Source organism: Atractosteus spatula, chromosome 2 (assembly GCF_055471065.1).
Source record: "Atractosteus spatula isolate fAtrSpa1 chromosome 2, fAtrSpa1.hap1, whole genome shotgun sequence".
Classification (NCBI taxonomy): Eukaryota; Metazoa; Chordata; class Actinopteri; order Semionotiformes; family Lepisosteidae; genus Atractosteus; species Atractosteus spatula.
Window position 1 is genome coordinate 54,801,424 of NC_142707.1, and position 14,481 is coordinate 54,815,904.

Sequence of the window (14,481 nt, forward strand, 5' to 3'; positions counted from 1 at the left end):
TTTGATATACAGTACAGTGAACAAATACAGTTTTGCTTTAAGCTGGTGACATTCTATTGTGTTCTTTCAGATATTTCTTCCTTAGCCCCTCACATATTTGATAGTTTTAGTAGACTTTCAGAATGTACCCTCATACATTTTATACACTGCCTGGACTGACTTCTTTTTTATTGTGTATCCCTTACTCAGTCACTACCAACATCCAGCAAATCTGTGAATAGAATACATTTGTAGTGCCCAAGAAATCAAAGCAGATTTAATTAGAAAGGGATCCGTTTGCCTTGCATTCAGTGACACGTATATTTATTACAAAAATGATTATACTTCTTTTATGTCCATCTCAGTATTTTGAAGGGATAAACTGTATCATAGTTTAGTTCAAAGTACTTGTAGTTTAGTTCAAAGTACTTGTTCTCTACAAAATCCATTTGATACTGTACATTACTAATATAACACATATGTTTCCGGATTGGCTGCAGCACAAAATGTAACTGATTTTACAGAAGTACCAGAAATTCTTCATAAAATAATTGTCTACAAATTTGCAAGGGAGTAAATAATTAAACAGCCTTGTATTTCCCAAAAGCTTATGGTGGCTTGGCTGTACCTAATGATAATATTGACATTGTAATTTCCAGTTGAGAACTTTCAAGGTTGGATCCAGATTCATTAATTTGTTCACTCTCAATTGAAGCATTAAAAGCATTAAGTCTCCAATATCTTTTTTTTTTCATGTCCCTAAGTGTCCCTGAGTCCCTAAGTTCATAGCGGAGTCATAGGAAACTTGGAAAAAGCCTCTATCTCACCAATACTAGGGATTCCACAAGCTGATAGCAACCTAGTTTTATGTCCATTCAACCAGTTGGGAATTTTACTGCAACAATCCGACTGAAGTACCTTGCTCAAAGATACTGCTGTACCACAGCAATCTTGTTCTCCACCATGCTAAAGCCTAATGTCTGTACTACATTACCTGCCACATCCCAGCTCTGCAACTTTATTTTAGAGTGTTTTACAACCAAGATTAACAGCATCACATTCTCTCCGCCACACTTTATCCTGCAACACCACTTCTCTGCATGCCTGTTTTTTCACGTTCTCCTCTTTCTTGCTCTTCTCAACTTGACACTGTATACCTTAGTAAATTGGTATTGTGTATTAAACCCACTAGCTCTCTTCTAGATCCCATTGCTGCGGTTTTATTTCAGTGCTGTTTTCCAGCCCTGTTCTACCATCCCTGAAGTAATGAGTCCTTGAGCACTAAAGTGGTACCAACACACTTAAAAATGGCTTCAGTTAAGGTTAAGGACACTATTGGCCATATACTGTACAATTTCTTGTATTAGGAATTTGTCTTTTCACATACCCCAACTTGCTCTCCATGAGACACAGACAGGGAGAGAAGCTTGGGGTCAGAGCGCAGGGTCAGCCATTTATACGGCACCACTGGAGCAGTTGGGGTTATGGGCCTTGCTCAGGGTCCCAGCAGAGTAGGATTCCTCTGCCGGTCACGGAATATGAACAGGCACACTTCCAGCCACAGGCACAGATCCTTAGCCACAGAACCACCGCACCATTAGGCACAGTTATCCCTGTGCCTAAAAAAAACAAACATGACTCTGGACATTCTAAACAATTATTGTCCTATATTTAACTTGGAATGCAATTGAACAATCACCTCATTGCAAATTAACTCTTCCAATCTGGTTTCAGACAATTACACAACACAGAAACCACCCTTGTTACAGTTACTAATAATCTTCTTATGGCAGCTGATTCTTCTATCCTTCTATCCTTTCTCCTAGACCTAAGGGCTACTTTTAACAAACACTCGTCTTGACACTGTGTTTGGAGTTTCTGACATTACTCTTAAATAGTTCAACTCTTATCTCATTGATTTCCGGCTCTTTTGACAGTTTCTCTTGGAGGTTTAAGTTTTGAAGTTGGGTTAGTTAAGTTTGGTATTTCACAAGGCAAAGTACTGGGCCCCTCTGCTATTCAGCATTTACCAATTTGGTCAGATATTAAAATCATGCTCAGATGATCATTTCTATGCTGATAATACTTGAATCTATGACCATACTAAATCTGACACTGAAGTTGCTGTTTCTGCACTCTTCAATTGCATCTCTGATATAAAAACCTGGATGACTCAAAACTACAAGAAGACTGAAGTCATGCTTCTTGGCACCTCCTATTAACTATGTAAAGCCGATGCAGTAACCCTACCTGTGGGTGGCGCTGTACTTGAATTTCATTTAACATTGAAGACTTTAGGGGTGATATTTGATCCTGGCTTGACTTTTGACCTCCATATTGCAGAATATTGTAAAATCATCAGAAATATTGACAGAGTTCATCCTCTCTTGTCTTCAACTGTAGCCAAAAAGCTGGTCAACACATTTGTCTTTTCTATTATTGATTAGTGCAATGCCCTACTCGCTGGGGTATCTAAATCTTTCTATCATAAAGGATATCAGAGAATCACCTACCATGAGTGCATTAAAATCTAGACTAAAAACCTTTCACAGAAGGGCTTTTATTTGATCAGTGTCCGTTTCTGCTCCATTTTGTAATGACCATGTATCTTGTTCTGCTCTTTTTTGTGTTTCTTATATGGTTATTTTGTAATTTGCTATTCTTATATCTGTTTTCTGTTAACTGTTTTAACACGTACTGTAATGCAGTTTGACATGCTACTTTTAAAGTCACTATATAAAATAAAATTTATTATTATAATATGAAATCTCATGCAAATAACACTCCAGGAACTAAACGCATGGCTCCAGGGAGGCAGGACTGCAGTGCTAACCACTGCACCACCGTACCACCCTATTCCAAATATATTTGATCATATATTAATTCATACAGGTGATTTAATACTTAATACTTATTCAGATGAGCTAATTGTAGACCTTGTGTAGTGTAGGCCTGCTGGTTATATAATTCAAGCTAAAGCCACTGGTGTTAAACTGTTTTTGCAAGAAAATTGACCTGTCAGTTAACTGTCCAGGTACTAACTGTTTCATTTTACACTTACAAAAAAAGTTTGTAAGGTTTCGTGCAGAAAGCATTCTCAGGTTGTGAACTCGTAACACACTCCATTATTTAGGTTATGTTTTTTTTTTTCTCCACAATAACAGTACTCATAATTAAAAATAATACCGAGGAGTTGTATTGCTAAAAGATTAAAATGCTTTAATCTGCTGTGGAGCTGGAATTTTAAATGTTTCTTTAAATGCATGTTGCATTCATAAGAGCAGCTTAGCGTCTGCATGTTTCAGAGTCAGGGTGTGCTGAGTTATATTTCTCACTCTCATTCATGTTTACAGTCTTAATTGACAGCACTGGCTGATTAGACTTAATTAATGGAGTTTTCATTGTATGGATGAGGGTTTCCTTGACAAAATCCTAGTCAGGCAAGTGGACTGTGAGTTCCTGAACGTTATTGATGGCATTGATCTGGAACAAGCTAATAATTAAAATCAAATACTGTAGATTGGAATTTAAGGGAATTAGAAGTGGACTTCAGTGTCCACTGAAGAGGAAGTGCATTAATTGACATAAACTGTAATTAAAGACTTAATTTAAATGTATATTTTTTCCTTCTTTTCAATCAGGTTTCTGGTCTGTCGCCTGGCGAAAATCAGCCGCCGGGTCAAATACTTGCGCCTGCTGTCAGATGGGGGCAGACGCCCATTAACCAGTCCACCCCCTGGGAGACAGACGAACCCCCAGCTAAACAGATGAGGGACAACGACAACACAGGTACTTCATCTCTCAACAAAAGTATAACTTCAATAAAAGTGCTGTTTTTCTTGCACGTTTATTATGAAAACCTTTTTCCATTAAAAATGTCATGTCCGGATGACATACTTGGATCGGATTACTAAAGACAAAATACTAAAGGATGAGATGGGCAAAATGCTGTCATTTCATTTGTTATCCTTTTTGTTCTTTTTAAATTATAGCACATAGGAAATGTTTTTATTTTCTTTTATTGATCGAGAGCTATTTCAATAGTGCTTTCTGTCTGAAAATGCTTTATATAACTCTTTAAAGGTACAATATATTTTTCTATATTTCTAAAATTGCTTCAGTAGAAGAATTGCCCTTAAGAGACCTCTCACCTTCCTGTTATGTTCAATTGATCACTTTTGTAAAGAGTTTTTCTATTTGTGTGAGTGAAGATAACAGCTAATACAGTAGGAGATTAAGGGTCTCATTCACAAACGTTTTTTTATCCGTAAATTTGCAGCTAACCTTATACTTTTTATTATCAAAACATTTTTTAATCTTTTCTCAAAGTATCACAAATGCAAGTAATCTCTGGTATCTTCAAAATACAACCATTAAATTTGTTTTCATAGCAGTGAAACTATTTTCTAATAAACCAGCAAATTAATGACATTGCATTTACCCCAATACTCCATGTGCATACAACGGAAATGGTGAATTGAATCAATTTTTGCCAGCAGAATCAAAACGCAACACCATGAACTTTATATAAAAAGACACAAGATAACTTCAGCTTCACAACAGTGTATTTAGCAACCATGGAAAACCAGATATAGCAACAAAATATTTTTTGTAAGACTACTTATCTGTCATGGCAGTTCCAAGAACGGATTGATCAATTCTCCAGCAATATACAATCACAAAAGCAAATATTTGCCAAAATACATAAAACCAATTGCCCCTACCTTGTAAAACAGCAAAAAATCAGTTCACCTATGCTTGCATGCGATCAGTACATGCACAGCTGAAAATTTTAAAACTAATCTCTTAAGTGGTTGACCAAACAAAGGGTCCTTACATTTTCAAATCAACCACCTATGGAAAAGTTTATCTAATAGGTAGACATGAATTCAGTGAATTCTGACCATTCAGAGACTTAGAGGAGGTGCTTAGGTGTCCTTTGGGTTTACCATCCTTTTTTTTGTGCTTTTTTTTATTTCTGCCTGTCAATCAAGTGAAAATCTCAAAGGCACCAGTCAGTTTTGTCATACACACCAGGAGTGTTCATGAAAATGTACAAATACACGACCTAAACATCATATTAGCCTCTTGCACACTTCTATATTCAATGCAATAATAATAATAATGGATTTTTAAAATTCTTTTAATTTTTTATTATTTTTTTATTTTTTGGCAAGGCAAGAAAAACATTCTAGGTCCTGTAAAAAAATCCATGGAGATTTTTATATTTATTTTTTCCAATATAGTAGGCATCCAGTTTATTGGAGAAAGCATGGATTGAGAAATGTACATACTAGGTGTGCTACAACCTGGAAAGATGACTTTCTGTGTACTGTGTACTAAGCAAGACATATAAAAAATTGGAAGGTTTATAGCTGATGTCCAAGGGGTTCCCTTGAAGTCTACTCCCTAACCAGGCCTGTACTGCATACAGTATACTTTCCATGATAATTCAAGATTATTAAAGGGTACACATTCCAGGAGGACATTGACTTTAGGTTCCATCTGGGGGTGGGTTTAAGATGTAAGGTGTAATATTTTGCAAACGAGGCCCTAAGGGATACATTTAATTGTGTGGGGGAAAATTGAAGACAAGGTCTCCCAGCTTATATTTATGGTCTTTCTCTAAAACAATTGGAAACGTACAGGGAGTATTCTGTGACCAGGACCTGATTTTTAAAATAGTAAGACGGACTAACTGGCAGTGACATTGCTTTTCAGTAGGCAAAAAGTCCTGTTTGCTCAGCGTAAATCAAAGTTGACTACAGTGTATTGGTTGCGTCAACAACTAGGAGTGAACATATGTTTAGAGAGAGGTAGAGCTCTGGACAGAAGGAACTCAGTTGTCCCTTGGGCTGCAATTCTGGCTCATCTGCGTTAAAGGCATTTTTGTATTTGGTGCTGTTCTGACACTTGTTTTTTTTTTCTTTGTTGCTCGAATGCTTCTTTTTCTTCCCCTCCACTTGGTTGTGGCTTCCCCTCTATCTGTTCCCTTGGGGCTCCGTATGCAGGGATCCCTGCTGTGCGAGTTTTGTTGCGGTTGAATGGGCTATACAGCGGGACATCATTAGCATTGTGTTGTACAGGGCACGGCTCCTCCTGCAACATTCTACTCACGTTAACAAAGTGGGACCGCATTCAGAGCTCGCTGTTGTGGTGAAACGTTTATTCCTGCATATTGCTGCATACTAATGATCTTGCTGTTGTGAAATGCAGCCAGCCATAACCATGCCAATCGAGAACTGCTTTAAGAAAATGCTGTAAAGGCTGTTTGTAGGTGGATTTCAAATTGCTGATTAAAAAAATATATATTTTCGATATTGAAAAATGAGCTCATAGCAGTCCAGGTTAAATTGTAAGATCAGTGCACCACAGTGAGCACATCTGTCATACACATTGGAATTTATAGAACTCCTAATATGACGTAAACCAGGTAATACTAATTGTATTTTCTTCCCTTCTTACCACAAGAGTCGCTGATAGTTATTATCCCAGAAATCCTCAGTTGTGGTGAGAAAACCAATCATTTTTCTTAAAGGGGTTGAAGAAACTTCAAGCACCTGATGGCTTTGCTATACTGACTTTCTGACCTCAGCTTTTTTGACAGGCAGAGGAATGGTACTCTGCTCTTATCAATTCTTTGGTCTGGGTGTGTCAGCCTTGCCTTTCATTAGGCCTGGGCCAAACATAGTTGTAGTTCAGGTGGGTAGCTGCGTCGGCATGCATAGGCTGCAAAGGAACAAGTAATAGGTTTATTCCATGCTGAAAAAAAGAAGAAAGAAAACACAACATCTTGGCCGTGGAGCCTTCTTCAGGTGTGAGGATATAGTTGTATTTCATATTTAATGTATACATTCTTACTTGTTCACATAGTTTAGGTATTTTACTATTTAGGGTCAGCGAAAGCAATTATTTGTTTTAATATTCAAATAGTATTGTCACAAACACAAATATTCTAGAAAGTAAATACATCTTAGATATCTTAGATATATGAAAAAAATCTAAATATACTGATTTAATGATTCCTACAGTATATACTTAAAGTATAATCAAGAGCAAATGTCTAATAATTAGTCTGAATCTATACTGTAATTATACTGATTGAACCCCAGAAGTGCTATTATTCTAAAACAGTACAAGAGATGGGTACAAAAATACCTAGAAATAAAATAAGACATCCTGTGCTTTTGGTGGATATTCATCTTTTCATCTCAGATCTGAATTGCTTGAGTATACAGCAAAAATTGCAACTTTGACGTCACAGTCCCGATGCTTACATTGACCTCCTTATGTCCCAAGATTTGCAATTACCACCTGCTGCTTTATAAGGAAAACAAGTGAGCAGCAGAATAAAAAAAAACTATTAATCTGATCCACAAAAATTAGACCTGGAAATAAATATTACCTTGATAATAAAAATGTGTCAATGCAAGCATAACTAATCCTCATGTATATATAATTACTGTTTACATTTCAGAATAAAATGTTTCAATTGATGGAAATTATTTCCATTTCATATAACTCTTCAACCTTTGTTTCTAAAACAAAAATAATTTTTAGGTAAAATGACAAGGGGTCTGAGTGTTCAGGGACATATGAACCAGAATGGTAGTCGAATACTTCTATGGGCAAAGGTGGCGACAGTGGCTATTTAAAAAGTAAACTTCTGTCTAGCTCTTCATAGTAGGTGGTTCCTGATCAGTGGCAAGCTTGGAAGGATGTGGTTCATATTGGGTTGGCACACTCTTGCCGAAGTAGGGCTGGTACTGTTGGTACCTGTTCTGGGTAACCATGCAGCCTTGAAGTCCGCATTCCAAAGAGCTGGCAGCTTGTAGAGGTCTGCTTTCAAAGGGAAAGATGTGTTTCTTCAAATTTCCCTTTAAGGCAGCCACTGACTGGGCATTGCACTATGCATTAAGGTTACTCAGGAAGGCTCCAAGTTCAGTGATACTAGAAATGACATAGCAAGCAGTAACATTTCTGGAACCCTGGCTGAGTAGAGTAGCATCCCTAAACAGTTCCAGATGGGCTACAGATTCATAAAGACATTGGATTTCTGGTTTAATGAGTTTCACAGGTACATTCACCTGCTTTAGTTGCTCTTGTTCAGTATCATCTTGAGATGAGCGTTCCGCCATAAAGTGGCTGGAGGCTGAAGCGTCTCTTCCCGATCTGAAATATCAGCCACGAGGAATGATTTGTGGCAACGGGACACAGGAGACCTTGCTTTGGCAAGTTGTTCTCGGTTGTTAGACACATGGACAGGTCATCTTCCACAGCAGCTTGTGCGACATGAGCAAAGCAGGTTTCATGATGGGGGGGGGGGGGGGGGGTAGTAAATCAAGTGTGATTACTTTCCAAAACGGTACAGTCATCCTCATATTCAGTGTGATTGTCACACATGTACACCGCCTCAAATGCAGGAAGTACAAAGGCTTTTTCCAGTTTTGTCAGTGATAATATAGAGGATTTTGTCATGAATTCTGAATTTAATTGGAAATGATTTCTTCAAATATTATCTCCTACATGATGCCCCCTACATCTCGCAGATTATTGTATATGTTCCAGTTAAAAATGAAATGGCCTGTTAATGCCATTGGGGAGATTACATTTGGCATGATCACCAAAGAATTGCAGTGACATATACACTTGTTACAGAATATAACAGGTTGAAAAGACACCCAGACAGTACTGCAGATATAGACACACGGTTGACACTGTTTTACAGCTGGGAATAAATATATAAATAGTATTTAACTATTGCCTTGTTCATTTATTCATAACCATGTTTAAATAGAAACAAACAACCTGACAACAAAGTACTGTAATTTCATGTTTTTTTCTGCTTTAATGTTTTTAACAAAGTTATATTTTAATATTAATATTATTTCACAGCAAAAAGTCACACATTCCAGCTAGAATTACGTTCCAGAACACACAAGGGTCATGTAAGTGCATAAAAACTGATGCTTGTACCAGATTTGTTTGTTTCAAAAATTGATTTCCCTCATTCCTACATAAATATGGATACTTGATTGTCAAGTATGTCTATAAATACAATGGATCTTGCTTTATACGTCATAGGAAGTGGTACCAATTTGTATACAAATCAGTCACAGTTCCATTGTAGTTTGTATTATAATAATACAAGACAGACAGAAGACATCACTTCAACTAAATGACGCAGGAAGCCTCTGCTTCCTGCTTTTTAAACAATCATTTGACCAGTTGTCTTGAGGAGCTGGTCAGGTGACTGAGAACAGCAGCTCATTACCCCAGAGGTTTCTGGGCAGTGTGTTCCTGACAAGTTTGGGCTTTCATGCTTTCATGGCTACTGAAATAGAAAATGTAAATATTTGAATTACTTCCTCAAATTAAATCTAATTGAAATAGACCACTGTTAAAAAATGACTGGTGTAAGTTTTATTCTTAACAACGTGGGACGATCATTTAGTTTTCATGGTCTTTCATTATTATCACATATTTATCAACTGACTGTAGATTTTGCTCATGAGCTCTTGAACAACAGCAGAAGGTGTAGCTAGTGTTGATAAATTAATAAGGACAAGTTTTCTCTTCTATTAAATTCAGGGTAATTAAGCCGTTGTAATGTTATTCAGATGTTAAATATTTAAATTCAATTTAAACTTTTAAAATATTTTACTCTGTAGCTGTATACTAGGTTCTCCAATTAACTTTTTAAAGAAGATCTGCTTGCTTTGATTTGTATTCAAATGTTTCAATTACTTAAAATGTCATTTGATTATTTTTATTAAAAAAATAACTTATTTTATGGGTATTCAATTATTTTTTAACCAATACTTATTTTTATCCTAACCACATTTCATCCCATATCTGTCAGCAGCTTGTTGCACAGTGACACAGTGGGGAGGACAATCAGGAAACTAACACAATTACTCTGTCCTCTGCAACATGAATTGATCACTACTGTACGCTCATAGGGTGAGAAAAGGATGCAATTCCACAATGATCAGAGAGCACTCATTGATCATCTGTGCTCCTGGCCAACACTTAGTTTAGTAGGAAAGAAGACTGATTTTGGATAAAATTACAAATTACATAATTAAGCAAAAACATACTGAACAATGCCTAGCTGCACTTAATCCTCCATTTTATGATGGTTTAATCTTTCTGCAAGGATTTAGAGTGTGCAGTTCCTGTTTATTTGACCAAAATAGTTTAAAGCCCATATAAAATAAAACATGTTCAGACTAACAATCAATTTGTATTATGATATATAATTCATATTGTTTTCTAAAAGAGAAGAAGGACAACCTGCTGCATTCAGAATAAAAAGACGATATGCAAATTAAAAAGTGCATAGAAAAGGTTTTTTTTTTAAAGGAAAACGCCATAGCAACAGATGTTTCCAGTCTAAAATAAGACTCACTGAAACTTAAGATTGTTTAAACATACAAAATGAAAACTGTTTCCATTTTGTTTTAATAGGATAGGATAGCAGAAAAAAGTTGTTAGGATGTTGGAATAGAAATTATCAGCAGCAATAAATACATGTAAGTCACTGAAATTTAAATGAGCTGAGAAGACAATTTAACTTTGTAACGATTTCTGTGGGTAGCCCCTCGTTCTCTCATCTGGCTTGCAGTTGCAATGCAGAACCCTTACAGCTGTGGCTGGGAGCTTGTACAGGCTGCCAGGACATGTTGAGGTTCAGTTGGTTGGGACTGGCCTACCTCACAGCAGCTACCACTTGGAACAGATAGCTGGGCCACAGGTGTGTATTAGATGTGTGGTGTACTTTCCTTCTCATTCCCTAAGTCTCATCCAGACTGCAACTTGAGCTAACAGTCATTCGCATTTCCTTGTTGAGCCACTGAAAAATGCAGTGTAATTTGTGATTGTTTATAATACAAATACTTGTGTTGGCCCTTAAGCAATTTCCTCTCCACATTACATTTTCCACAGCAGCATTTAGATATTAAATATTGGCAAGGAAAAAGTTTCATTTCTTCACTTGGTAATGTCTTTCACACTTTATATATTGTTGTATATATTGTGTTGTATATATATTGTATATATTGTTATATATAACAACCCTTGGTGTTAATGTCATCCATAATCTTTTTGTTTGTGTTTATTCTGAAGCATACAAAAATGCTGGTGTGACTCTGAAGGCCGATAGTAAAATGTGTGTCACTTTTGGCTTCTGTGCATCATTCTCTCCTTTTTCTGTGCCTGAGGCATCCATAAACAGTCAAGGGTGTGTGTCGAGGGATTTTTACAATTACGATTATGTATTACAAGTACATACAAGTCACTTACAAGCTACTTGAGTTACTTGTGTGTTACTTATACACTCAAAACAAAAAAGTACTATAAAATCTTCATTTATTAATAACAAAGTGGTAATTTTAGAAGAAACCAAACATGATTATTTTTATATGGGCCTAAGTCACCTTAGTAATGCCTCAAAAGTACAACATTAATTTACACAATAGGACTGCTTTGGCACCACTGTTACAACTGCTGTGGGTATATGATAAGGTTATTTTTATGGCAGGTGCTGTAAAAGGTTACAATCATCAACAATCATCAATGGGTGAGAGCTGAGACTCTTCAAATGGCAGGGGAGCATACCTTTAGTTCTTTGTGCTGGAACTCCATTCACGGTTTCAAGTAGCTTATTGTTCACTTTTTGTGACAAGCACGATGACATTATGTCCGTACACAGCGCTCACTTTGGTATTTTAAGCCCCAAATGTAATATCCATGTGTTACATAAAGGCTAGGATTCAGTGAGTGAGTGAATTATAAGGAAATAATCCTGTCTCAGGATTATGTGACATTTTAAACTACACTGACTGTAGTGACTGGTGCTGTTGTATGTCACAGAACACCTCTAGCATTATTTTCTTGCAGTTCTGTCTATCAATCTGTCTGCTCATCTGTCTCTAGCATGATTTGGTCCCTTACTTAAAGTGTAGAAAGTGATAAACTTGGGATAACTCATAAAACCTGCTGGATTATGGCTCTCCAGAACCTGGATTGGTCTGCCCTGCTCATACTATACTTTTCTTTTTCCCATTCTTTTGTGTAAACCTTATTTAGCTACATTATAACTCCATGCCATTGAATCATGTTCATCTGTCTTTTTAATTGTTTTTTCAGTGTAATGCAGTATTGGTGGTATACAGATATTTGCGCAATCTGTTTGGATTTAGAGAAATACCTCAGACTGCAGCAAAAACAGCCTGTTTACTTCTTGCAGTAATATTTTTTATGGATATCTTTCACTAAGTTCATGCTTCAAGATGTCCGCTGTTTTTTTTGGAAAAAAATGTATTTCAGAACAATCTTTGGTACGACAGTAACCATGACATACAGTACATCAAATACTTTTTTTTCATTTCTGAACTTTCTCAGAGCCTTTTGATTGTTTTTTGAGGATCTAATTCTCCCAAAACACTTTTTTTCTGTAATTTTATTTAAAAAAAATAAGTTCTTATTTCAAATCTTTTAGACCAGACTTAAAGGATGAAGGTCATTACTTTCCCCTCCATTTGAATAGTGCTATTGTTACACTCATTGCTTGAATTCTTCTGCCTTTCAAAATGCATGTTTATCTTTTGAAAATTCATTAGAGCTTAAAAGGAAAAGCCTGGTTTTCATAATGCGTGCTGTTTCTTCTGTTGATAGGTCCTGCATCGTGGGTTCCTCCAGTGGCAGCAGTCAGCCAGGCCAGCCTCTTGGCCCACACTTACGGAATGGCACAGTCTCCCATCTATAGCCAAGCCATCAATGTCCAGGCACCTGTAATTGGAGTTACGCCCACCATACAAACTCCGGTCCCCCCACATCACCCACTCATGTCCGCACACTTCCAGCTCCCACAGCAGCCTTCACAGCCACTCACAAACATGGTCATGAACATGCAAAGTCAGCCTCTGTACACGAACAGCCAGCCCCCCATCACCATGTCCCCTATGACCGGCGTCTGTCAGGTGGCACACCCCGTGCACACGGTGGTAGGGAATGGGCACATGCCTCACCCTATGATGCAGCCTCCTGCTTTGCCTTCTGCGTCCCTGCCCAGTAGTGCCCCGCTACCCAATGGGCAACCTGCTGCCCAGCTGCCAGCCATCCCTCTGTCCAATCAGGAGAATCCGAATGGGCTACAGATGCTGCGGACCATTGGCATGGGAAAGTACGAGTTCACAGATCCCTGGCACCCCAAAGGTAAGTGAATTAAGAAGCCTAACTTTCTGTGCAATTTGTGTAAAACCCTCCCTGGAGGATGCGGTGATTCAGCCCAGATTTGATCATGTGTCTCTTAAACTTATATCTTGTCTGCCATATTGCAAAGATAAGACTTTAACATCCCAACTGGTTGCAAGTCAAAGCAAGCCGTACAGAATGCTGTGGATGCAGAAGATAATCTTCTTTTGACAGCAGGATATTAGGTTTACAACAGATGTATTCCCTTTTCAGCTATCATGTTTAATAAAGCTTGGCTTCAGTCTTTATGACAAAGATTTATATTTTTTAAAATACAGTTTTATAGCAATATAGCTGTAACTTCGTGAAGTCAAAAGGCAGTCTCAGTATACCAGAGTTTGACAAAGCACTTGAGAAAATACATTTTCTAAACACCTTAGCAAAAAACATGCCAGAACATTCTGTGTTCATCATGTGCTTGTAATATTTAGTTTAGAATTTACAGGATATATATGTGAATTATGAAGACAAAATTACAAGTTAAATGTTGATTATTCCTGTAAGAGCCAAATGTCTGTAGAACAGAAAAGTAGCAGATTAAATGAGACAGCAGTTGTATTTTTGGAATGCAGATAATCAAATATTTAGTTAGTGTCTTAAGTTGCTATGTAAGGAGTTTTGGAACAACTGTAGGAGGAGCAGCTATGTTAATGTCAGTAGAAGATCTGCTATCTCAAATTCTAGTCTATATATAAATATTATTTATAACTTTATACTTTCAGTGTGAAAAGTCATAAAATTTTAATTCCTAACTCATCTATCCTGTTTTGTCTTGGCCAAAATAGAATTTACCCTACATTTATAGCAAAACGTTTTTTATGGTAACACCGCATTTAAACCTCGGATTTGCACATGAGGTAGATTAGGTTAACACTAAGCACTAGACTTTTATTACTAAACGCTGACCAATTGCAAATGTCTCAGTCTGTTAGTTTGGGATGTGCACAATATAAAAGCTCTTAAAATCAATATACCAGAAGGTTTTTTAATCCTGCCCCTTTTAACCAGCATCAGGTTTTCAAACCACAATTTCAAATGTTTTAGTCTTTAGTCTGTGCCTTATGAAAATGGCAAGCCTTCCATCAGAATGCTACTGGCAAGTCTTCTGATTACATTCGGCTTTCCTGCACATGCTCACATAAAGCTTAGGGTGTCTGTCTTAATTTCACACACTTCCTTTAAGATGATCTACAGTGCTTTCTTTCGAAAGGGAATGCTCTCATAGGAGCAGTCATCTTCATAAGC

General features: G+C 37.1%; 1 protein-coding gene across 1 annotated transcript in view; it reads left to right on the plus strand.

Moving 5' to 3' along the window:
* Positions 1-14,481, plus strand: part of klhl29 (kelch-like family member 29) — a 232,166-nt gene that overhangs the window by 139,885 nt on the left and 77,800 nt on the right. Inside the window, exons 4-5 of the mRNA XM_088938566.1 lie at positions 3,621-3,768; positions 12,658-13,197. Coding sequence (XP_088794692.1) covers positions 3,621-3,768; positions 12,658-13,197 — 688 coding nt within the window. The remainder of the gene's footprint in view (positions 1-3,620; positions 3,769-12,657; positions 13,198-14,481) is intronic.